Below are 26689 nucleotides of genomic sequence, written 5' to 3' on the forward strand. Positions count from 1 at the left end.
GTCAATAGTATATAGAAATCACTTATTGTAGGGATTGTGCTCATGCATAATACTGATTTTTTTATTTCTGCTGCCCCAAGGAGCCAAGCAATAGCTATGAGTTAGAGGCAAGTGAGACCTAGTACATAATCCACCCTGTGGGCTCACTCTTGGGAGGAAGGAACAAGCACCGAGCCCTAAATGTTCAGCCCAGAGTCCTCGCTGACTCAAGTAAGCATAAGACATAGACCAATCTCTCCTCTACTGCCCACAAAAGAAGTTTCCAGACACTTTTTCCCCAAATGAAACCTTAAGTGGAACCTCAAACATACACACGAGGGAGGAAGGAGAGAGCTGCTCCGTGGGTAGCAGGAGCAGCATGGCGCAGTGCCCTCCTCCCTAGCCACTCCTCCCAGCTCCAGGCCACTGCAGAGCCTCCAAAGGACCCTAGAGGCCTGTCCCTGTGCCATTTTGTTGCTTCTGAGAAGATATGAAAATAAAAATTAAAAAGGCAGCAAATTAATACATGAAATTCATGGCTCAAGTGAGTGTTTAAAACCATTTCCATTTTCTTTCCCTGGCTGAAAAGGCCAGATATCCACAGGCCATGTGAAAAAGAAAACAAAGGCAATGATCCAAGTAATTCGGCCTGAAAACTTACTCTGCTCCAACCAGAAAAACTTAGGCCCTGGTAAAAGCTGAACAAGGAATTAATTACAACGAACCCCAAAAGAGGCTTCAAAGGCCAGGGGCACAGGCACTCTGACCAGGGTCACATGCCTGCTCCATCATCTCATCCCTAAGAGCCCTGTAACTAAACTAAAAGTACACCAGCTGAGTCTAGGACATTTTCAACCTGTTTTTAAGATTTTCATGCAAATCTTTTGTAAACTGCATTTCTAGTGCTAAACTAGTACATAAATTTATCTTATAGTTTTGTGCTGGCACAGTAGTCATTAAGCTTGTCATTGAAAAGAACTGTTTTCCATCTCTAGAGGAGAAAGCAGAAAAGTTCCACTATTAAACAAGATATTCTGTGTTTATGGCATGGAATTCCTTCCACAATTCTGTGCTTGCCCCCTCTCTGCTCTGGGAATCCTTCCCAGGTTGTCCTGTTGGGCTACATCCACCAACTGCCCAATTCAGCAGAAAGTAACCCTTCCATCCTCAGCACAAACATGAAAGTTCGCCCACTCTTATCAAGTTCAAAGGCAAAATGAGCACCTCTCCCCACAATGGACAGAAGGATTAATCCCATTTCTTCTGGTTACTATTTTCAAAATGGAACTGATAAAGTTCCAGGACCATAGGGAGAAGAGATCACATACCTCTGAAACCTATCAAAAGGGGATTTTTCTCGAGAAAGAGAAACTCCATGGATATTCACTAAATGAACAGTCTGCACCAGTGTGAGTGGGGGCAGAGATAACACTGTCCTTGCCCTCAAGGCTCTCGGAGCCTGGTAGAAGTGGCTGACCTTCTCAAAAATAACAAGTCTCTTTGTTTCTGAATACTTGCTTTAAAGTCAAGGACAGACTTCCCTGCAGAAAAACAGATCCTGGAGATAAGAAAAAGAAATGAGAACCCTAGTGTTCTTGCCATCATGGAAAGGTTTCTTAATACTTTCTAATTACGAGAGTGGCAAAGGAGGGCTTGAAGGCAGGTCCTAGTACCTAATGTGGGTTAAACAAATTAATATCTAAGCCCATGCATGCAATATCTCCTGAAAGTTGTTTTGAGTATGTCTGAAGTAGCTGTCCTTGTGTAAATGAAGACACACAACATAGCACTTGGAATGTGTATACAGCAAGGTGCCAGAGGACCTGGATTCTGATCTCAGCTTTGCCACCATTAATTTGCTGTGACACTGGGTGAATCTATTCTCTTCTCTGAGATATTCCCCAGGCTCATCTGGTCTATAATAGCCCATCTTGATACAATCGCCGTGTCTTCCATCACTAAGACATGGTAAAACATTCTTCTATTTAATATATAAAGCTCTTCTGTTGAGATTCTTTCCATAGTCCTGGTGACCTTGGGATCAATGGCTTGGATGGCCCTCAGGGTAACAGGAAAGCCCACACCAAGCACTCAGCAAGACTGGACCAGACTCTTCCACGTCACTGTCTCAGAACACCCAGTGTTCTGACTCCTCCTGCCTCCCACCCCACTTCACTTAGCATCTTGCAAATTCTTAGGAACCAACTACCTCTAAAAGGAAGTATCCACCCAAAAGGCCACTAAGCAATGCAGCCAAAAGAACTAAACTCAGTTCTTCAACCTCCATTATGTTAAGGGAAATAAGCCAGGTGCAGAAAGACAAAATCTCTCATAGGTGAGAGCTAAAGAAAGCTGATCTCATGGAGGCAGAGAGTAGAATGATGGTTACCAGAAGCTGGGAAAGGTCTGGGGTGGGGGGATGAAGAGGGTTTGATCAATGGGTACAAACATACAGTTAGATAGAAGGAATAAATTCTAGTGTTCAATAGCACAGTGGAGTGACTATAGTTAACAAAAATTTATTGTACGTTTCAAAATAACTAGAAGAGAAGATGTGAAATGTTCCCAACGTAAAGAAATGACGTTTAAGGTAACAGATACCCTAATTATCCTATAGGATCATTATATATTGTATGCATGTATCAAAATGTCACAAGTACCCCATAAATATATAAAATTAGGTATCAGTAATTTTTTTTAAAAAAGAGTTCTTTAACATCTTCCCCTAGTCCAAAGATAGCAGATCAATTCATCCACGCTTTCATTCATTTTTAGGAGTTAGCCTCTCCTAAGAAAGAACACACTCCTCACAAGCACCTTTCAGCTCTGTTTCTGCAAGTCACATCTGTTGGCTGAGGTGAGGGAAGGCACTAGGCGCTCTACTGGCAACCACATCCAGAAATTATGCAAAGGAGCGTCTCTGCCAGCAGGCCCCACAGACCATCTCATCTGAGCAGGGGGGTTTGCCAAGAAGCCCAGGGGTGGCTACGCACATAGGAAGCCTGAGCAGCAGGTGGATGAGGGACATACAGAAAATAGAGCACAGCTGTGAGTCCAAGGTACCACCTGGGTCAGGGGGTGGACAGAACGCCAGTGGCAAGGGCCAGTGCTGTCCAACAGAACTTGCTGCAACAATGGAAACATTCCATATGCATGCTGTCTAATACGGTAGCCATACATAGATATGGAACAATGGAAATACAGCTTTATGGCTGAGAAAATGAATTTTAAATTTCATTTTAGTTAATTTAAATTCTTATAGTGACACATGGCCGGTGACTACCATTTGGGACAGTGTGGCCCCAGGCTATTCTCTTATCTAGTGCAACACTGAAAGAAAGGACCAAATTCTATCAGGACCCTTCCCTATTTAAAAATAAATGAACTATAGGGAGGTGCCTTAAGGTCAGTTTCATTTATAAGCAGGACAGAGTTTGGAGTCTGTGTGCTTCAAGGGAAATGAGAATGGCTCAGAGCCTACCAATTCTCTTTCCCCACATACGTAACCTAATCTTCCCACCTTCAGAAACCATGCGGTAGAGACTGAGGATGCCCCAGGGTGAAAGTCAGGAGATTGAACTCCAGTCCTGACTTTTTGGTCTCTGACCTTCAGCAAGGCCCCTCCTCCCTAAACCACAGAGCCTCTCATCACCCGACAAGGGAGTTGGAACAGGAAAACCTGAAGGCCCGATCCAGCTATGAGATTCTAAAATAAGAATGTACAGGATCCTTCATCAAAACTAAAAACTGTGCTTAAAGGATACCATCAAAAAAATTGAAGAAACAACCCACAGAAAAGGGAGAAAATGTTTGTAAATCATACATGCGATAAAAAACTGGCATCCAGAATATGTAAAGAACTCTTACAACTCAATCAAAAAAATCCAATTTAAAAATAAGCAAAGGATCTGAATAGACATTTCTCCAAACATATAGAAATGGCTAATAAGCACAAGAAAAGATGCTCACGAGGAAAATGCAAATCAAAACTATAATGAGATACCACTTCGCACCCGCCAGGATGGCTATAATTTAAAAGATAGACAATAACAAGTGCTAACAAAGACGCAGGGAAACTGGAACCTTCATACATTGCTGGTGGGAATGTAAAATGGTGTGGCCGCTTTGAAAACCAGTTTGGCAGTTGCCCAAAATGTTAAAGTTACCATACAACCTCACAATTCCACTCCTTGGTATATACCCAAGAGAACCAAAACATAAGTTCGCACTAAAACTTGTACACGAATGTTTATAGCGAAATTATTCATAGTAGTCACAAAGTGGAAACAAACCAAATGTTCATCAATTGATGAAGGAATAAAATGTGGTACACCCATGCAATGGAAGATTTTTGGGCCATAAAAAGGAATGACGTAATGATATATGCTACATGGATGAATCCTGAAAACACTGTGCTAAGCCAGACACAAAAGACCACATATTGTATTATTCCATTTATACGAAATGTCCAGAATAGGCAAATCCACACAGACAAAAAGCAAGTTAATGGTTGCCTAGGACTGGGGCAGGGGGTCAGATGGAAAAGATATGGGGTTTCTTTTTGGGGTGATGAAAATGTTCCAAAGTTGACTTTGATGATAGTTGCACAACACTGTGAATATAGTAAAAAAAAACACTGAATTGTATAATTTAAATTGGTGAATTATATGGTATGTGAATTATATCCTCAATAAGGCTGCTTTAAAAAAATAAAAGTATAATATGAACATGCCATCATCTGTACTATCAGTGGAGACCAATTAATTCTGTTACTTTTTGCCCCCAGGCCCCAATGCTGGGTGCCAGTGACCAGTGTGGACCACCTGAGCCTGGCTGCAGAACACTGACAAACGAAGCTGCGTCACTCATGGATGAGGGGCCTCTTTTTCCAACAGTCTCTGCTGTCTGCCCCAGCTTCACGCGCAGCAAGGGTGGAGCTCTCTCTGCTACAGCTAAGATTAAATTGTCTAACTTTCCCAATATCAAAAATGCATTTTTTTAAAAAGGCAAGAGAAAAAGGAATGCAGAAACTTACATATTCTTCTGAGTTAAGCTCAAGGAGCTCTGCAGCCGTACTGAAGTACTGCTGTCCAATTCTGTAAGTAACCCAAACGACAGCTGTGAAATTACATCGGTTCCCAAGGACCCCCGAGCCCTGGCAAGGGTCAGGCATGTGTCATCATTCTGCAGAAGCCTAGAACTGAGTACCCTGACTCTGGGGTAACAGGTAAATGTGTCTTGCCGGGGAATGAGGAAGACTTTTAAAATCCAGGCACTGGCTGGAAGTAAAACATCTCACTTTCTCATTCTCCCGGGGGCAAAGGCTAAAGAGAAAAGCCCAGGTCAAGAATTACTGGCACAGAGAGGAAGTCAGACTAGATAAGACTGCAGACTTAGGGAAGTGCGACTGCAAAGTAGTAAGGCTGTTTGTTTGATAAACACTCCAGAGTGGCATAAATACATGTTCCCTTCAAAGCGGTAAGCCTGGGAAGCTGGACACGTCATTCTGATAATTTTGCGGTTCCCCAGAACATTTTCAAAAATGCCAGTATAAGACCTTCTTCAGAGCCCATGACACATTGCACTCAAGATCCTCAAAGATAAGAAAACTTGGTTCTTTGAAAATAGATTTGATTTTCTTACAAATACCCAAGAGTTTCTCCAAGGAAAGACTGGGGAATAAGGTCAGTGCCCGACCTGGATCATCCACTTTTAGCCAGAAGCAAAGCAAAATGAAAAGTAAAATTGAGCTCTGAAAGCAATTCGGAAGACAAGTGTTCCAGCATCACCGGGATGAGGCTGCATCCCCTAGAACAACTACTTTGATGAGAGCACGATGTTTTGGTTGTGTAAGGTCTGATGTTTTCATTAAGCAATTACAGTCTCTCCCGCAGGGGGCCTCTCTCTACCTCCGGCGTTCTAGTCCCAGGTTGGAAAGAGAGACCATCAGACACCTATTAAGAAAATAGAGCAATTAAAGCAACCTCAGGGTGCCTGATGTGGACACAGTGATGCTTCATTAAATGGTCAATCATTTACTGAACACCCCCTGCCAGGGGCTGCAGAGGATTTAGGAGAAAAGGAAGACTGGGTCCCTGCCCACAAGAAGTTCTCATTCTTGTTAGAAGTAAGAGCAAAACAGCCTAAGATCAAACACAAGCAAACACAAGCTCAAACACGATCAGATGCCAGGGCTGTCCCCACCCCAGGGGCTGGCGCACTCAGTTCTGCAGAGAACGCACCGTGGGCCCAACCTCCCCAGCGTCAGCACTCCACACGCAAAGCCGCAGCGCACGGAAAGGAGTCAGACCCGCACATCAGAGCCTCCAGCCTCCATGGCTACCCAGCTTCAGGTCGTGACCAAACCCATCACTTCATTTATTCATCACAGACAAAAGGAAGACAGATTGAGGAACAGAGTGGAGATGTGACATTAACTGTGCTCTGTTCACACTTAAAACCAGGAAATATCATTTGCTTGCCTGGAGACCGGCTGGGTCGCAAGCCTATCCATTACCGGGCAAAGCGTTTATGGTTTGCATTTCACAAACACAAGTAAATTCCACAACTCTCAAGGAGCTCAAGGAACAGTCCAGACTTCAAACAACAGCTGGCCTTTGGAAATCGTGAAGCAGCTCCTCTCTGGAGGGTGGGGAGGAGGGAGGGTCACCTCAAGCTCAGGTCTGCTTGGCTTTTTAAGTCCTTCTCTACCCACCACCTCCTTTCCACAACTTCAGCCTCTCACCACAACACTACAGGCACGACCACTGCGGCTGCACTGGCCGGGGTGACTTTGCTGCTGCAGGGCCCAGATGCAGCAGTGGCGTCACAGGGAGACAGAGTACAGAGTGGGATGGGGATCTGGGGCCCTGCACGGCTTTCTCAGGGGATCAGAAGGAAAGGTGAGGCCCGAGTCCTCTCCTTGAGGTTATTCTTACAACAGACAACAACAGGGATGATGACGCCTGCCATGTGCAACTGGCGTGGTAGGTTATAAAACACCTGCACACACATCCCATTTGAACTTTTACTTCCTACTTCACGCAGAGGGAGGGAGCCAGATCAGGGGACCCTAAAAGCCTGAGGAACTGAGACCTGGCAGGTAAGGAAACTGACACATAGCACTTGTAGTCCACGGACGGTTCCCTTGCAGAATCACTTTTAAGCCTCTCCACAATGTTACTACTATTGCTCCCATCACACAGGTGGGGAAACTGAGGTCAGGGACCACGTGGCAGAGAAGAAAGAACAACAACCTGGGTCCTGGTGAGCCCGGATACTGGCGGTCACATCCCATCCACTAGCCTCGGTCTCTCACCTGAATGACAGGCAGGGAGGACTCCATGGTGCCAGGAACATGGTGTGGAGGAAAGGGCATGAGATTCCGCACCTAACTCTGCTGCTCCCTTGCTGCTCAGTCTTGCGTAAGTCACCTAACAGCCCCACGCCTGGGCTGCCTCATGTGTAAGTGTCAGCAACACTCGCCAGGCTGCTGCAAGCATGAAATTGAGCAGTATGATGAAGCACCGCGCCACACGGGCGTGAGGGACTATCGTCATTATTCCAGTTCTAGGAATCACACGGCTGTTGGGCCAGAGGTTCTCTGACATGCGTTTTGCTCCTTAGCTCTTGTTTTCTTCCCCTCTTCTGAGCAACCTTTAAATGAAGAGAGGATCAGGGCTTCCACCTGGGCCAAGCGTTTTGCTCCTTAGCTCTTGTTTTCTTCCCCTCTTCTGAGCAACCTTTAAATGGAGAGGATCAGGGCTTCCAGCTGGGCCAAGCAAAGAAGCAGCGACAGCTGGCCAAGCAGAGCCCAAGCTAGCTGAGAAAGGGGGCTGCAGACACCACCATGCCTCGCAGGGAGGCTGTGGAGCTTTGGAGTTTCTTCCTCCAGAGCACGACGCTGCAGGCTTCAGTCTCCTCAGCTGCAGCAGAACCAGATCCCGACCATTAAATTAACCCCCTTGCTTTCCTCAGTGTCCCTGGGGAAATAAACAACCCTTTGTTGTTGTCTAAATGAAGACAGGGTATGGTCCAGGTCTGAGCCCTCCCATGGCCAGCAGGGTCACTTTTAGTTCATCTCTTTGCCAGGTCCACCCCAACACTCTTGGGGCCACTACTGCCTTAGGCTATGAGGTGGCACAGGAGGACTGGGTCAGTCCAGTAAAAACATCTTCAGGAAAATGGCTTTGGAAAGCAAACCCCAACCCAGCAAACTGTGTGGTGGGAGGGATCCTCTGGCCATGCAAGCTCAGCCAGCCAACCTTCCCAGGCTGGGGCCGGCGATACCTACCTCACAGGACTACTGCGAGGCTTCTGCACGTGGAAACCTCTGGCTCACAGCACAGTGTTTTCTAGGAGCCAGGGCCGATGCTAACCCTTTTAGCCACTTTATTTCCTCTTTCACAGAAAAGGAGCAGACACAAAAGGAAAAAGTGGTTTTCCGCAGTCACAGAGCCAGTGAAGGCCAAACTGGGGACAGAACCCAGTGTGACTCCAGGGCCCATAACCTGGAGAGTGATGGGTATGGAAACTTTCTATGCCAGTCCCAAACCTAGGCTCCACGCACTACTCACAAGCATGAATGTGAAGCCCACCCAGAGAGACCCATCATGAGGTTCCGCTGCCAGGGTGCCCCGGCTCTGCCCTGAGGCCTTACCCTCCTCTGCTTGGGGTTCAGGCACCATCAGCCATGAGCCATGGCTCCCCTTCCCAGCCTGGCAGCTGAGCCTGGGCGCTGGCGTCAGAAGCCCAGGTGTGAATCCTGGTCCTGCCAATAACTAGCAGTGTGGCCTTGTGCAAGCAATTTAACTACTCCTAGCTTTGTTTCCTCACCTGTTAAATGAGGATTTTAACAGCACCTCCCTCGTGGGTTTATGGTAAGGATTAAATGAGAATTAGAGGAGATTATATAGTTACATATCGTATCTTGTAACAACAGGGATACGTTCTGAGATATGTGTTGTTAGGTGGTTTCTTCGTTGTGTGAACATCACAGAGTGTACTTAGCGCACCTAGATGGTGCAATCTACTACACACCTAGGCTGTATGATACGGCCCATGCACCCAGGCTACAGACCTGTACAGCAGATTGCTGTACGGAATACTGTAGGCAATTGTAGCACAATGGTAAGTACTTGTGTATCTAACCGTAGAAAAGGTACAATAAAAATACAGTAAAAGATTAAAAAAAAAAAGTACATCTGTATAGGGCACTTACCATGAATGGAACTTACAGGTCTGGAAGTTGCTCTGGGTGAGTCAGTGAATAAGTGGTGAATGAATCTGAAGGTCTAGAACATTACTGTACCCTACTATAGACTTTATAAACACTGTATATTTAGGCTACACTAAATTTATTAAAAAAAAAAATAAAGTAACTGTACTATGTTACAACAACTATGACATCACTAGGCAATAGGCATTTTTCAGCTCCATTATAATCTTATGGGACCATCACCCTATATGCGGTCTGTTGACCAAAACATCATTATGTGCTGCATGACAGTATACTGGAAGCCCACCTAGCTCAGTAAAAGTCAGCGATGAGCTAGCAACAAAGGTGGGGCACGGTGGTTCACATCTGTGATCCCAGCACATCAGGAGGCTGAGGCAGGAGGATCACTTGAGGCCAGGAGTTCCAGACCAGCCTGGGCAACATAGCGAGACCCCATCTCTACAAAAAAATTTTTTAATTAGCAGGCAGGGTGGTGTGCACCTATAGTCCCAGCTACTTGGGAGATTGAGGCCAAAAGATGGCTTGAGCCTAGAAGATCGAGGTTGCAGTGAGCTATGACTGCACCACTGCACTCCAGCCTGGGTGAGAGAGACCCCCACAAAAACAAGATAACTAAGGAAAGACCCGCTGCATTTATTAACCAACTCTGCCAATTCTCTTCTGCCGTACTATATCCACTGGCCTGTGCCCTGGCTATTTCCACAAAATAATAGGGCAATTTATGGCCAAATGATTTCTGCAGGTTGGTATGTATGAAAAAAGTAACAAAATATTTTATGAAGTTAAATGGGGAAGGGAGAAGTGATCAAAACTATCTTTTGGAAAATAAACACAGAAAAAATTTGAGATAATTAAAAGTGACTCAATGCCCCGCTTGCTTTGAAGAGACAATCCTTCGTCACCACTGCCCCTGGTGTTCTCAGACCCTGTCCCTCCACCAGATGGGAAGTACCTGGCTTCAACACGGACTCATAGTTATCACTGGGGTGAGTGGGAAGAAAAGAGACTGGGAGACAAATACCTAAGTCCCCACGTGGCTGCTCTCTCACTGTGTGACCCTGTGCAAGTCAGACTGGTGGGTCTGGAAAAGAAACAGACAGATCTGAAGGTCTCTGAGGTCCTCTCCAATCCCAACCCCATCACATCTGTGATTCACCATTCAGGGCAAACCCAAATCAGGCCATCTCATCTGCTGTTGCCCCATCTGGCTTTAATGACATCAATTAGCTTATTCATTTGGCTAACCTAAAACAACCAAAGCTTTCTCTACCAACTTCACTAGTACCACCCCAGAGAGTTTTCTAGAAGATTTATTAAACACCTCCCTTTTACCAAATTCCTGCTGGCTGTCTCCACTTCCTTGCATTCTATTATAATTTAGAATTTTAAATGTTTTAATTTTACTCCCACCAGATAAAAATTCTGAAAAGAGCTTTGGATAGATTCTCCATTAATTTATATTTCAATAAATCAGAATTTGTGTAATCCCAAAGAGAAGTTTGCATCTGCATTGTCATGAAAAAAGGACTAAGGAGCTAATTACTGACATAAAAGGGCAGCATTTTACACATTTACCCATTTAAGCTGCTTTTATACAATTTAAAAGCAGTCATTTAAATATAAACAGTGTTTCATTATACCCCATTGTCATCTATTTACTGAAGAACACTCAAGGATGTCTTCTTTTAAAAATATTGGTTACTTCCTTAGATTACGTGAGAGTAAAATATAAAACCACATCTCTTCAAAAATGGGGTTTTTAGGGAGGGAAGAAGATGTTCTTTGCATTAATTCATACTGTTCCCTTGTATTCTGACTTAAACCAAGTTAGCACAGTGAGTGAATGTGCTTAATGGACTATATTTTACACATAATAAATGCTCAAAAAGTACTTTATGAATGATTAAATAATGGCTATGTTAAACTACTCATTTTTAAACTTCTCAGCTTTGGTGCTATATTAATTTAAATAATCAAATAGCAAAATTCGTATAGAATTTAGAAGTGCTTTCACTATTGCACAGTTTAACGCTGTGCCCTGACCCTTTAAACATAAGAATGCAGAGGCCGTCTGCTTGCACTGCATTTCGGACTCTCACAAAACCACAACAAAGACATGGCTCATCCTGCCCCAACAAAAGACCTCGTACAAGGACCCATGCTGTAGATTCCTCCTTGAATTTGGTTCCTAGAAAGTGCTTGTCTCGATGACAGTGGCTGCTTCCCTTTGTTGAGAGCATAAAAACCCTGCAAGTTAGGACACACTCTCTTTTGCTGCCGCAGCTGGAAAATCTAAAGGCCAGCTCTGTTCAGGCCTCAGCACTCCGCTTACCTCCAGCACCTCGGCAAGTCTACTGCGTTTCCACTCCCAGTTGCCCCATCTTCTCATCAAATTCTGTTTTCTAAACCACCTCAGAAAAGCGGGAAGGGCATAAACTTTTGGAAGTAGGAGGGGCATAAACCCCATATACATACCATAATAATAGTGAGATGTGTGTGAAAATAAAATAGTTAATAAGAATATGGGACAACAAAAACATAGCAGATTGGATATTTTTCTTCCCCAACTAACAGGAACATAAAGGCAGTATTCATTGTGAAACCAACCTGTAGTGAGCAAACATTCCAAAACTAAGACTCAGTTTTTGTACTAGGAACTTATTTACCTATTAGCTAGCTAGAACAAATATTTCACTGGAAAGAACTGTGGTACCCAAGCAGCTGGCACCCAAAGCAAAGAATAATAAGTTTTGGTGCTTTTTCTCTGGGTCACTGGTACAAAAAAGATGTCAAAAAATTTAGTGCTCAGGTTCATGGTCTTTCTGCTCTTAACCAGATGCTCTGGATGTCTAACAACATCCAAGAGAGAGGCCATGTCCTACCCCCAAGATTTCTTTCTTATAGCCTAAGATATAGAACAAAGAAGATCACTCATCAGAGTGAAATGACCACTGATGGCAACGAGATGTGATGTGGGAGTAAAACCATACAGGCTTAGTGAAGGACAAGGTGGCAGTAATATGGAAACGAAAAACATGCATACCCTCCAACCCAGAGAGTTTATTTCTAAGGACTCATCCCAGCCGAATGTTCGCTTCTGTGCAAGAAGCACACACAAGGATATTCAACACAGCATTATTTGATATAGCAAAACTTTTGGAATTAACCTAAACACTCATCAGAAAGAGAACAATTAAATAAGCTGTGGTGCATTCATACAAGGAATATTTTACAGCAACTAAGAAGCTGTCAGATCTCTGCACACAGGTATGGAAAGATCTGTAAGACTCATTACGTGGAAAAAGGGAAGATATATAACGCATGCATTCTGTTCACAGTTGCGTGAAATTTAAAAACCCAAACTGTATATATATTTCAAAATGCCCAGATTATCTATACATACATACACACACAGTGAAAACCAATTCTGAAGGATCACACAGAGCTGATTACTGTAATTAAAATGAGTTGAGTAGGTAAAAGGGGATGTTACTTTATCTGTATTGTTTTAATCATTTAAAAGAACGTATTCATGTATTACTTGTGTAAATTTTGAATAATTTATATTACAAAGGCAAAATATGGAAAACAAGTCCGCCTGTTCTCTGACCCCACGTTACAGGCTTTCCTTCGTGACAAGGCAGCAGGGAAACGGGGAGCAGTGTGTCTGCACAGTACGTCTCAACAAACATTTGTTGAATAAAGGTGCCTCAATTTCCTTTCTTATAAACAAGTGTCCTTACGGCTCTACAAAAGCATCTGTGAGTCTAAGCTGTGCAAAAATTCCCCATGGACAAGGAAAAGGAGACAGGGTCAGCCCTCAGAAGATAACTGAGGCAGGGAAAGGGAAAGAGAAAGAGCGTGAGCCTCTGCCCAGCCCCTGTGAATCCCCATGCAAAGCCAACCAAGGCCACCTCTCCCTCCTTCTGCACTGCCCCGGGGCAGTCTGCACCCGCCTCCCCTCCCTCCCGGCCTTGGGTCAGCCCCCCAATTCCCTCCAGCCTGACCTCACATTCATTCACTCAATAATTGCAACAGATGTCCTATGATTTCTAAAATTACCACTCACCCAGCAGGGAGAAAGAAAAAAAAATTAGCAGAAATAACTGCTTTGAGGTTCTGGAGAAGAAAGTCATTTTCCTCAGCCTGGACAGCATCTGGGGCCCCACTTAGTTAAAACCACCAGAAAAGGCTTGGTCCCACAAGGTCTGTGTGGACAATAGCCACCCCCACCTTTCCCCCAACACACAGTGGGGGTGTGCCACCTCAGGCAGTTCCTTCTTCATCCTCATCTTCAGTTGTTCCCACTGCTTCTTCCTCCTGCCCAGCCAAACACCCTTACTGCCGGTATGAACATGGGCTGGGAGAATATCAACATCACTTGAATTAAAAAAGGAAGACCCCCTCTAACACTTTCCTTCTTTCCATCACATGAGCAGAAGAGGACTTGGGGACACAACCTGTGACTGCTGATGGCAGAGCCCCGGAGTGTGAGTAAGGCAGGAGGCAGAACTGGGGATGCCATTAATAACATTATTCCTGGATCACCCGCTAACCCCGCTCTGTCCCTACCCCTGCAGGGCCAGGGACAACCCCTGACACTCCTCCTCAGCACATCCATCCACTTGGCAGTAACACTGCACACAGTCCCTCCCTGTAAGCCCAACCACTAGAATCTAGAAGTTCTGCACTCTCTCAGGAACTTTCTCCAGTGCGGCGCTGTTGGGGGCATGTTGGGGAGTTCCCCACCGCCACCAGTTTTAACACAACCTCAGTGTCTCTGCTGCTGGGCATGTTGTCTCCTCTGTATCAGGTAATCCTCATATTTTGCAAACAGTTAAAAATTAAACAGCTACTGATGGGGTATTAAAAACAGAAAACTACCCAGCAATCTGCTACAGGGGTCTCTGTTTCTCAAACAATCATTTTGAAAATACTGAACTGAAGCTGAGATTAAGAAAGAAATGCACCTCCCCACATGCTCTCCCTGAAACGAGCTGAGAAGGACATGCATTTAAGGCAACCTGTGAGGCTAACCTGCCGGAAGTCACTCAGCTCTGGTCTCAGAAAGCTGAGGGGCGGGGTGCAGGGATGGAATCCTGATGGCATCTTTTAAGTCCCCTTTCCAGCTGTGTCTGACCCCATTTCTACCACCTGGACTTTTCACTTAACTGAGGTTGTAAATTACACACTCACACACACACACACACTTTTTATTCAGCTATAAGCCAGTTTGAGTGAGCTGTGTTTCTGAAAACCCTAAACTGAACACTTCCAGCTAACAACCTAATACACCCCAATAGCCTTACTCTAAGGTAGTCTCCCTCATTAAAGGGTCTGAACAGGGAAGTCCACTGTACAAGGTATAACTGTAAAATAATAAGATTTTGCTTTTAAACAAAACAAACAAGTGAGGACCCCATTGTAATTCTTCTTAAGGAACTTTAATAGTAGCAAATACAAATTCTTCAAGAGTTGAATTTTATTTTTGAAAAAATGTCAATACTCAATCAAGGTAATCTCTGTTCAATAAAAGATCAAGCGAGGTAAATTGTTCTTTGTCAAAATGAGGTAAGACTTAAGAGAGATGTAATTATTTGTGTAGATAATAAACTGGTTCATATTTTGTTAGAAAACCAGGTTTGGGTAAAGTTTTACTACAGAAGTCCACCTACTCTGGTCATTTTTCTGCTCTGCCTCCACCAATCTTTACATAAAACGTGACACTCACACATCTGTCCAAATAGAATCAGTCACAATGTGGCTCATGAACAACACTGAATACAGAAGCCAGCTTATGACTTAGGGATTCACAAAGTATCGACAAGTATTTGTCTTTCTTCTCTCTTTAATAAAGAGTTAACTTTGCCAAGAAAGAAAGATACAATCCTGAAATTAAAGGTGAACTCTGACAGGCGTTTCCTGGGGTTTCATTAATGTTGGACAATGAAAGTCAGCCTCTGAGGCAAACATTAATCATTAGCCAATTGTTGAAAATTAACTAATGATCTATAAGGATATACCACGGAGCCCTTGCATGGTCATTCGTTTATTTATTCACCCATTTGATGTGCATTTCCTGATGTGCCTCCTGTGTGCCAGGCATAGAGGTAAGTTCGGAAAGCTATAGACCCAAATCAGACTCCAGGCTCAGCCTCTAGAAACTCACATTCTAGTTTCATCCAAAGTCAGTTGGCTAAAAGCCAGGCTGTCAGACCCCCAAAGCTCACGAACAGAGCCAACACACCTCAAGTCACTTCCCATAACAGTTATAAAACAAGGCGTAAAGGGGCTGATATCTATAAAGAGGAGAGGGAAAGCAGCACTTATACTTAGGTGGGGGTGGGGGGAGTGCGGGGGTGAAGCGGGGAGTGGCCAAGGATCAGAGAAGGCTGAATGTAGGAGGCAGCGCATGAGCTGTCCTAGAAAAACAGGTAGAACCTGGGCATGCAGAAATAAGAAAGCTCAACTCAAACATAAAGACAATAGAGCAAAGAGTGTTGATGATGTATGCAACTAACACCCACCCTTAGAGGCTACACCCAAGGCCCCAGGTTACAAAATTGTGTTTCAGGTATTACAATTTAAACCACTATGTGCAAAAACTGAGAAATGCTAAACCACATGACGACGCAGATACAAAGAACTTGCTTTTTAAACCAGCTAACACTGTAACACTGGGATCTCAGGCATAGAGGAGAGAAAGCAATCAAAGTAGACTGTCCCACAGCATCCCTGGCCATTGTAAGGCATCCGGGCCTGCAGACAAGTGTCCACAGGCAGCACTGCTTCTCAGACAGGTCCCACCACTCTCTGCTCCTCTGAGCCCTAGAACCAGGGCACAAAATGTACTAGACTGCTCAGCTCTGAAACCCAGCTCTGAGGGCTTCAGCCACAGGTGCATGACAAGGGTCAGAGACCCTAAGCTTTTCAGGAATAAACGCTTATGTAACTTCCCACCCATTCCCAACTAAAGACCTCCAAGGAGTCTACAGAAAGACCTTCCACCTAAGAAAAATCCTACCTATGGCCCAGAGGAAAGAATGGGTGAGGTGCTTCTCCGGAGAGAGCTATTCATTTGGCAGTCATCAACAACACTTATTTACTGAACATCTACTATCTACCATTGCACCAGGCATGGTTGGGGATTCAAAAATGGTTCACTATAGCCTGGCACAGCAGTTGATGCCTATAATCCCAGCGCTTTGGGAGGCTGAGGCAGGAGGATCGCTTGAGCCCAGGAGTTCGAGGCTACAATGAGCTATGATCACACCACTGCACTCTGCCTGCCTAGGCAGTGGAGCAAGACCTATCTCTAAAAAGAAAAAAGGCTCACTGTGAATTTTATTCTGAAGATGGCTGATAAGATAAAGACGTGCATATAAGTAACTAAAATATAGAGTATTTTATATACAAAATGCCTCAGGAGAGGGTGAGATAAGACTGTTCTTAGGATCATGTCAGAAAAGCCCTTGGAAGAGACCTAATTTGAGACTGTCCTTGAGCAGCTGTGGGAGACTTACACGTGCAGTAGGGGTAGTGGGGAAGACGAGGCATTTCAAACAGGACAGTGGAGGAAGAGCCGGAAGGCAGGCAAGCAGGGGAGGGGCATTCAGGAACTAGGGGGGGACAAGCGGGCAGCGCTCTGCAGGAGAAGAGCGGGGAAAACACCAAGAAGTTCAGAGCAAACCAAGGCAGCCCTGGCCACAGGGCCTGGCCTTTCCTCGGTGGGCAGTGGGTGGCCGCTGCAGCTGCAGGATCACCTCTCTCGCAGAAGTCACCTGGCGGTGGTGTGACCGGGAAGGAAGGGGAAGGCAGGAGAGGTAACAGAGGCAAAACGTTAATAAGCTAAAAACACAAACAGACAGATGGGCCCCAAAAACAAGATGAGGAAAAGGGCAGGAAAGGGGTCACAGGCTTGGTAAGACTGTTCCTTTGGTTTAACGAGCCCTCACGCAGCACCTGGTCTGACGGACCGGCCCTTGGTTAGATAAATGGACAGACAGGCCTGGCCACGGCCGCTGCCCCGCAGTCGCTCGGTGCCGGTGCAGAGGCCCGGGGAGGCCCGCGTGGGCAGCCGAGGATCTCCCTTTAGGACATTGGTAATTTGAGGCAGTTCCGCACTTGCAGGGAGAGGACCAGGAACCGGCTGCACAGGCGAAAAACTGTTCAGCCGCGTCAGTTTGCGTACGAGAAACTAAAGTTTCCGATACGAAATAACGCGTTTTTCATCACAGTGAAGTTTGATATTGTCATCAACTCCACTCCGACACTCGATGCAGAAGTGCTCCCCTCTGTGCTAAGAAAATAAGTGATGAACACTTTTAATAAGCGGAGCTGAGGAAATACTGCTACCGACGGAACGAGGAGGGATATTACTGTGGGAACTGAGTTGCACCGTTTCCATGACTTCAGCCTCCGCTAGTCCCTGCAAGCCCACAAATGAAAGCTGAGTAGAAAGTTGAGATTGTTTATATTTAAAAAAAAAAAAACTAACCCTGGGAGAACTTGCTGCCCCCCAAGGTAGTCTCCAAATCCCAAAGGTAGCTGAGTTACATACAACCCAGACAGAATACACATTGGACCAACGGGGAAGGCCACATTTCTCACCCAACAGAAGTAATAATTTCACTACAAATGACTGTAAAAGGCAGAAACATCATCCGGTACGCTGACCGTGCATCTCACTCTAAGTGCTCAGCATATACGCTTCCCACAGAGCTATCAAGTAAAGGAAACCATAAGCTTTGCAACCCATGACAGCCTCTGCCCTTTGTTTTGCCATTCACATTAAATGAAAAGTATTTACTACAGATGAAAAATAAGCCTCGTTCAGCTGCCTCTAAACTGATCCCAAAAATAGAGCAATCACTTTGGCACAAATTGGGTCAAATGTATTAAAAAAAAACCCGGTTCCCTGGTGGGAAGACCAACATGGCATGGGACCTTGCTAAGAGTCAGGAGGAAGTCTACGAAGATCTTCCCTTCCCACAGTGGGAAATGAAATATTTAAAGAGTCAGGCAGAGTATAAACTCATCTGGCCATGTGACCATCCAAGTAAAAGCGAGACACAAACTTGAATACGAGGAGTTTCAGAATACTGAGGTCAAAGGAATATACGTTGGTTTTTAGAAAGGCCTGCCAAACCAACGCACTGCCTGTACCTCCTAAAAGAAATAAATAAAGTCCAGTGTTTAAGAATTGTCAAGGAAGGATTCACTGGGGAGGGGCTGCGAGAGGGAAGAAGAGAGACTTATCCATTTCCTGTATTTTATTCCCTTGCTTCTTAGCTGAGCAATTCAAATGCTCTGACAGCACTTGTATTAGTGCCCTGAATTTCCCTGGGAAAAAATCAGAATATTAATTGGCTTACACATGCAGCTACATTAATTATTCCATTGATCTGAATTAATCTGCCTTTCTGAAAGGTATTTATTTTCTAAGTTTGTTTAATCATGTTCTCTTGAGCTACAAAAAGCAACAAACTGGGTCATCATCCACGTCGTTAAATTTGGTAACAAGGCTAACACCATCTGTGGCCTAGACTATGATGATCTATCTCCATTGATGGGAGGCTTTTCACTACTTCTGCTTTTCCTTTAAAATGATCATCTAATGTCACATGTCTACAACCAAATCAAAAGCTAATTGAAATGTCCAAAGTTACACAAGTAATCTCTGGCACCGTATACATACATACAAACAGTCAGTGTTCATATGTGTATCCAACTCCCATTCAGTTATATTTTCAGCAGTAATGTCCAAAATTTCTTTTAATTCTCTAGAAATCAAACTACCAAAGCCTAAACACAAATAGATAGCATGTTACATCAGAAATATGCCACAACATTTTATAAGTAACATGAAATCTTGTACATAAACCATTAAGACTTATTCACAAGAGCATAATTTCACTATCTTCAGAAGCCAGCAGAGCTCTCCCACACTAGGTAGAGCCTAGTGTGTTTGCCTTTACAACACTCACTCAGTTAAGAGCATCCAGCCCTGCTAAAATACAGCTTCAACACGAGAAACCGAAAACAAACAGAACCAGCGAAAAGAGGATCTCCTCATCTACCATTCTGCATGGCCTCCGATCAGAAAGACCTGATCCGTGCAAGAAGGATGCTGCAGCAGCACCAGAAAAATCCTGAAATGGCTTCTGAATCATCAAAGAAAGATTACAGAATGTCAGAGGTAGAGACAATCCTAGTGATCTTCTTATCCAATCCCCTTAATTGCCAGGTGGGTGAATGGCAATGCAGAAAGGATACGAGAAATGCCCCAAAATACAAGCAGTTGACAGCCAAGTGTGACAAGCACCTAGTTCCAGTCCAGTGCTCTTTAGTGTCTTTTTTTTTTTTTAAATATATCTACCTTTCCCAAAAGAAGTTCCTTGGAACACTAGTTCCATGATGTTAATTTAAAGTCTTCTGCCAAAAAAAGTGTTTAAAGAATCCATGACCAATTACTTTTAGGGACTAGCTGAGTTAAACAAAATAAAACCTGTTTTTTAACTGCAGAACTTCCCAGAGGTTTTACTAAGCTAATGTGCACTATAAATCTTTAAGAGGCCTATAAAGTATATGGAAGTATCCTGATTTATTTAACCATATAATCATTTTAATTTGGGACATTTCAGAAGACTGGGAGTAGGAACTTCAATACCATACTGTATTATTCTCTAAATTATGATCTATATAGATTTATTAGTTTTCTTGTATTCTACTTCTCTAAAAATGAATAGTCCATATACAAAAATCTATGATAATTCTCTACTTACCAGAAAAATTGACCAAAGTACCCACCACTCCCAAATAACACCAGATTTTAAAAAAAAAAAAAAAGCTAATATTATCAGGAAATGGTAGACAGCAAAAGCTTATGTGGAAAGAAAAGTTATTTTAAAATCCACTACAAATCTCTTCCATAAAAAGTCCACATCTATTTATACAACATGCATGACTTTAAACACTTTCATTCAGTATAAATTTGAGAATACAGGTCAGAAAAATAAAAACCCAAACCACTGTTGCAAAGCTCCAGGACACATCACATGCATGGCTGTAAACTTCAGCCACCCAGAAGGCCAGCTGCCAGTGTAAGCAGAGACGCAAACAATAACCACACACCAGGACAAGGAGGAACTCTAAGGACACTTACCAAGTTATGATTTGTTGAATTAGAATCATCTTCAGGGAATGGGATGTAAATAGCTAAGGCCACACAATTGGCAAAAATAGCCAATAATATAAATATGTCAAATGGTCTGAAAAATTTTGTTAAGGTATATATGCATTATGCAAACATAAATCATTTCCCTCAGCACACTCTTGATCACACCCCTTTTGAAACACTTTTAAAATGAAAATGACATACACAAATCCTATTTCGACTGACTTGTGACTGGTAGGTTTTCAGCAGACGTAGTCATCAGTGGTCCTCTCATAGTAGACATTCCTATCAAATGACCTCTCTATGTCCTTTTCTTCTGTTGCAAGGATCATGTTACACTCATTCTTCTGCTGTACATTGTATATTAAGACCTAAAAGTATATCCAATTAGGGCACTATGTGAACCAGGTTTCTGCTTCTTGTAGTTTTAAAAGCAACAAAGGCCTTACTAAATTCCCGGCTGTTGTAGACACAGAAGTCATCATGGGATAAATCTCTTCCACAGATCCTTGCCTCCTTGCCTTCGTGTGTTAGAGCCATTTTCTCAGGGGCTATTCTTGGTGGTGTCAGCCTAAATCTCCTCTCTGGATTGGGGCAGGCCAAGTCACTAGGACCTTCTCCATTCCACCTGTGACTTTTTCATGGCATATTCCAATACCTCTGACAGTGGAATAAACGAGGTAGGCTTCAGCTCCCTCCTCTGCTTTCACTACTAGAGCAATCAATGGCTATAACTGTTTCAGATTAAGAGATGGACTGGAGCTCGTTTATAATGAGCTGTTACTGTGCTCAATTTATAAACAACTTAAACAAAAAAGCCATAAGAAATCAGCACCAGACACTTTCAATGTAGGAGGCTTTCATAATTCTAAATCTCGGAGGCCTGTCTGGAAGAACCACTCTGAGATCAGCCTTCAAAAGATACTTGCTTAAACATTCTGGTGTTATTAAGAGACACTGTCAAAACTGGCAATGCAAAATTTGACATCTGCCAAAATGACTGTTTTTCTTCTTTTGGTTTTCAGCCTTTCCAAATGCGAGGTTTCATGAGCACCAACCTAACCTGCAATTCCTGGGCTTGATCTTACAACAGGGCTTCTCTGATATACTCACCCACAAGGGGAAAGGCCACTGATATAACTAAATACCTTGAGGTACTTAAAATGCAAGGATATGAACAGACTATTCTCCATTCATCCTGACACCCTTCTGGGAAATCCAAAAATGCTACAGGAAACAAATACCCTTTATCTCTCTGGAGCTATCTTGAGTCTCATAAAACCTCAGCCACTTGAAGAGCTTTGATAACTTACTGAAATAAGGAAATGAAAAACATTATTCCCTTACTAATTTCCATGGATTTATTTTTTAACTTATCTAGTATTACAAAATCTTTTATCCAGGGATCCAACTTTCACACACCTTAAGAAAACTTCAGAATTCCCTTTTCGTTTTTCCTGGTAGCAGGTCCCCACTGAAATTTAAAAAGTCAACTGCCCCAATGTTGTTCTCTATAGAAACACACTTAGTCTCTCCCTTCCCCCATACCACTCTTCTTCCTATTCAATTTCTCAATCCCTAAATGATAAAACAGCAAATCTGAGAAATACTAACACTGTTTAGGAAGGCTAAATATAAGGTGTATTTATTTTTCTTTATGTTGGTTCAGTTTCAGTCTTCAGGTACGGGTAGATACCATCCTACTGCCACAAGATTTTTACAAGCGAAGCAGAACAGAGCAGAAAAGAAATGGATGGGTCTAGTCCTGACAATTCCTGCTGATAAGGAGAACACCCCTCACTCCCCCGGGTGCAGGACACTCTGCCTTGCCTGTCTGTAAACTAGACTCTTGTTCTCCCAGGGCAGACTGGGCCTGATGGAGCTGTCTTTGGGAAGAATTTCTATAACCTGGTCCCTGAATTAGAAGGAAACCGTCACTTAAAAAAACAAATGGATCATATACTGTTTAAGGATTTATCTAGTCTACAAACTGTCCCGTTTATAAGCAGGTGTCTCCCTGAATGGGCAGCCATAACCCCTAATTCCTGTCCAGCATGTATCTGGCAACTCGGAAAAGAGAGACAGCAGCGTGATGCAGGAATTCACTCTGTACACATAAATTGCTATGTACCAATTACTGTGCACAAAGAGAAACAGCATCAGGCCTCCCACCTCACTCCACATAAAATTAATGACCCCACTGAGAGGGCTCTGCTTACTCAGAGTCATGTCAAGCCAACCTAAGGAGGAGATATTTCTGGCAAAGTGCAGCTGCTGCCCATGACTCCAGCGATGCCACTGAGGCACATCCTGATTCACCTAATTCCCTCCTAGCCTGACACGAGTGTTCTGCTCTCAGACTAGAGAAGAACTTTAAAGAGAAAATGCATACACACAACCCCAGCTATGTGAGAGACACCATAACTCACTCTAGAGAAGAGACATCTGTTCTAAAAAGAAAAAGCACACGGAAACCCCTCAGATCCTACCCTAGCATTTGGCTGCTCTCTCCAAAACCTTTCTAGACAGTTACCTCATTTTAACTCCTGTCCAGGGGCAGAGAAAACAGCCAGCTAAGACAGAGGGCATGCAGATAGCTGCCTACTGGGTACCTGAGTTATAAGGGGATTTCAGCTCTGCTTTCTAGCTGGTGGCCAACATCTCCCTTTTCAGTGTGGGCCCCCCCATCCTTCCGTGCCTGGTGGGAGAAGCCCTATACTCACACCCCTTCCTACAGTTAGAAACTGTGCGAAGGCCCCTGTCAGGCCCAAACATACTTCTGGGGAAAGAAAATGCTTTATTTTATCCAGACTAATGAATCATCTGACTAATTAAAAAGCCATTTGCTCAGAAAGCAGGCCTCAGTCAACCTTTTCTGAAGAATGGCAGTAACTGAAGGCTTGCCCCCAGGTTTGGGGAAAGGGACAAGCTGGCAGAAGCACTGTGGTTTTCCAAGATCTGGGACGTGACAACCATTCTGGGGCATTTGGAGTTCAGTTTTAAAAATACAAAGGAGACACCCAGAAATGTAACTCCAGTCCAAGGACATAGACAGAATTTTTTTATAAAGGCAGCAACTGCAAATTCCTCCACTGAGAGGGCCGTTCTCTAACTCATAAAGGCTCGGGAGGAAGAGGCACGTGCAAACCTCTCCCTTCACAGGCTCCCTCGTGCTCACGTTTCAGATGCTTTTTTGGAACTTGTCAAAAGGAAATTCCAGGAAGTCATAGCATTGATCAGCCAAAAAAAGGAAAAAAATCAAAAGTACTCCCTCCCTATGAAGTAAGGGTTGATATCTGTAGCTACCTGAACAATTAGAATCGCCAAATGTCAGAGCTAGAGGCAACCCAGCATTAGTTGTAGTTGCAGAAGCAAATTTCAAACATTAGAATGAGAAGATTCTACTAAACGTCAAAAATGTATTCACTTCCAGTAGAGTCTCATACAGTCTTTTTTTTTAATCGACATATCTTATTTGCAATAGGTTCAATGCATACCACTGCCCAAAAACAACAGTGTATTTGAAACCAGCCATCTAATGTCCAAAGACCAAAGGTTAGTTTCATATTTTAATTATCTACCACTTTGAAGTTTCAGCCTGTCACTCCCTTCCCCACCACTAAACACACACACCCAGACAGGAGGCTAAATATACCCGCAGAGCCACCCCTCTGCAACCTGAGGAGACTGGAAGGTATAAAACCCCTTATATACAGCTTCTTCTGTTGCTCACATTCCAGACTGCTACAGCTTTGTGTCATTTCAGAAAGCAAATCCTTTTAAAGAACAGATGGTAAAAGAGAAAATGAGAAAGACTTTCCCCCAAAAAAGGATACTTCCATTCCACTATACTAATGCAGGCTCTTCGGATGGGGTTATTGAGTGACAAACAGAAAAGGGCGCGGGCAGGTCGGCTGTTGGACGAGTTACCCTGTTTTTTGCTCTTGGCGTATTGCTGACGTTTTCTTTGGGAGAGAGATCCTACAGGTGGGGGTGCAGAGGTGCTCATAGTTTGGGCAGCCTTGGCCTGTCTAGCAGCATCGATTGCAGCTTGCCAAGACAGGACAGTTTGCTTGGAGCTATTCGGCTGAGAAGTTGGTCCTTCAGCAGAAAGAGGGAGTCTGGTGCCTCTTGCATAGTTTGCCTCTGGAGAGAAGGAGAAAAAGAAAGATTTAAAAAAAAAATGAGAATCCAGTGTGCAGGGGAGAAAAGCAAAGGTTGTCTTCCATCAATAACAGGGGGACTCATTCCTACGTTTCTATTTTGAACCTCATGTCCTATTTTTCAGAAGCAGGGGTTTGGTCAACCAGAGCAGCAAGGAGAGTCCACGAGCTCTGGTCTAAGTGTGGATCACGCTGGATCAGCGCTGCATCACATGCAACGGGGTTAGTACTCCTTCACAAGGAGTCTTTTAGTACATTTCTTCTGACAAACCGAGGTCATTCCCACATTTATTCCACATCTTCTCTGAATTTTAAAACCCATCTATCTCTAATGAGTTAACATATGTACAACAGCTTTTCTCTAACGTAACTACCACATCACCAAGAAAAAAAAAAGGCAGTGACAATAATTCAATAGTCTTAATCATTTTCAAGGTGTTACTCCAACATCTTTCCAAAGCCACAAATGCATTTTTTTCAGCATGGGGAAAAAAATCCTCCACTGGCACCCGGGCAATACCAAAAACCCCATAACAAATATCTAGATTATGCACTGACACTTCCTGCAAATGAAAATTCATGATGCTTGGGACTCATTTCCTCCACAGGCTTCCGAAAACAGAAAACATCTTTAGGGCTTTTTTGCATTTTAAATTGCAGCAGCATCAGCCAAGCCAGCATCCAGAGAGGCAGACAAGGCAGTTGGCCTGCACCCCTGTACCTAGGCTAGCCTGGATCATGCCAGGGGCCCTCAAGGCCTCAGCAGGAGCATGTGAGAGTAGGCTGGCCTTCAGGTGCACACCAGACAGAATCCCAAGGGGGCTCCGTGTGTGAAGCACCCACCAGGCTTGGGTCAGGCCACCCCCTAAGCACCTGCCTGCCTTCCACCACAGCCTCCTCACTGAAGCAGAAGTCAAAGTGAGAGAGGTGGCAGAGAGGTAGAGGGATGGGCATTTGCAAAACCAATTATTGCTAAGTAAAGAGTCAAAGCAAGCACAGCTCTGCCTGCCCAGCAAGCCTGAGAAGGGGGCAAAGAGGGCGGGCAGCAGGCAATCGGCGCCAGGGACGAATCGTGCCAAGCCTTTCCCTTGGGGAGCGCTCACCCGGAAAGGCTTCCAGCCGACCGGAGTTGAGGGGCGCTGGCGATCTCCAAAGAGGAGGGCCGGCCACGAGCTGCTCCAGCCTCCCTCGACCCAGCCCCGGCCAGCGCGCATACTGCACGTGGTGCCCGGGCCAGGGCTGGGGAGAGGAGCCCCACGGCGGCTGCTGCGACTCCCCGGGCATTGCTAGGTTACCGACGTGTGCACAGCCGGCTACGGGAGCGGGAATACACGCTCCACCCGACCCCCTTCCCCCAGATGCGGAGACCGGGCCTCCTCCGAGAGGGAAGGGGTGTGCTTCACCCATTGGCGGCTTGAAGGGTGAAACTGGGCAATCCTAGAATTTTCCGGATGCCACCGGGGACCTTCTCTAGTCAAGGAGGGGGCGGGCGAGGGGAAGAGGCTGGAAAGGGGGCTCGGCTGAGGACTAACAACCCCCCTTCCATCGCTACGGGGCGTTGAAGGAAAGTTGAGCCCGAGGACACTGAACCCGAATCACCTCGACTCGCAGCCCCTGGGGCTGCACAGTACTCCACACACTCAACGACCGCCCCCACCCCACAAATGCAGAATTAACTCTGACATTCAGGGCCTGAAGGAGAAAACGGAGTGGCTGTCACGCATCTCCCTTTCTATGTAGATGACACCGAGCTAGAAGCACCCTCTCTCCAACCCCCTCAACCCACCCAGCGCAGCGGAGACGTGGGGGTGGGGGTGAAGGGGGGTGGGAAGCGGGGGACCATGACAGGATTAGATTTGGCAGCGGGTGCCCAGGCTCTGGCTGCTCACCGTTCGCGTGGTCCGTTTGCTGCTGCCGTTGATGCTGCATTTTTTTCATCATCATCATCATCATCATCCACGAACATTTATTGAGCGACTACTGTGTGCAGGGCACTGTGCTGGGCGTTGGGGCGGGGGAGGAATGGGTAAGGGGATCACCAATAGGTAGGAGCCGCGGTCCCTGCCCTTATTCTCGCTTCAGCAGGGGGTGGGGAGGGACGGGGACAAATAACAGAAAATAAGGATAATTTAT

At 44.7% G+C, this 26689-nt stretch overlaps 1 protein-coding gene across 1 annotated transcript in view; it reads right to left on the reverse strand.

Moving 5' to 3' along the window:
• CACNA1D (calcium voltage-gated channel subunit alpha1 D) overlaps positions 1-26689 on the reverse strand; it is a 303856-nt gene extending 277167 nt beyond the window's left edge. The window contains exons 1-3 of the mRNA XM_045529982.1: positions 26446-26689; positions 24230-24539; positions 20382-20487 (exon numbers count right to left, since the gene is read on the reverse strand). Coding sequence (XP_045385938.1) covers positions 20382-20487; positions 24230-24539; positions 26446-26512 — 483 coding nt within the window. The 5' untranslated portion in view covers positions 26513-26689. The remainder of the gene's footprint in view (positions 1-20381; positions 20488-24229; positions 24540-26445) is intronic.

The sequence above is a fragment of the Lemur catta genome, chromosome 18, assembly GCF_020740605.2.
Source record: "Lemur catta isolate mLemCat1 chromosome 18, mLemCat1.pri, whole genome shotgun sequence".
NCBI lineage: Eukaryota > Metazoa > Chordata > Mammalia > Primates > Lemuridae > Lemur > Lemur catta.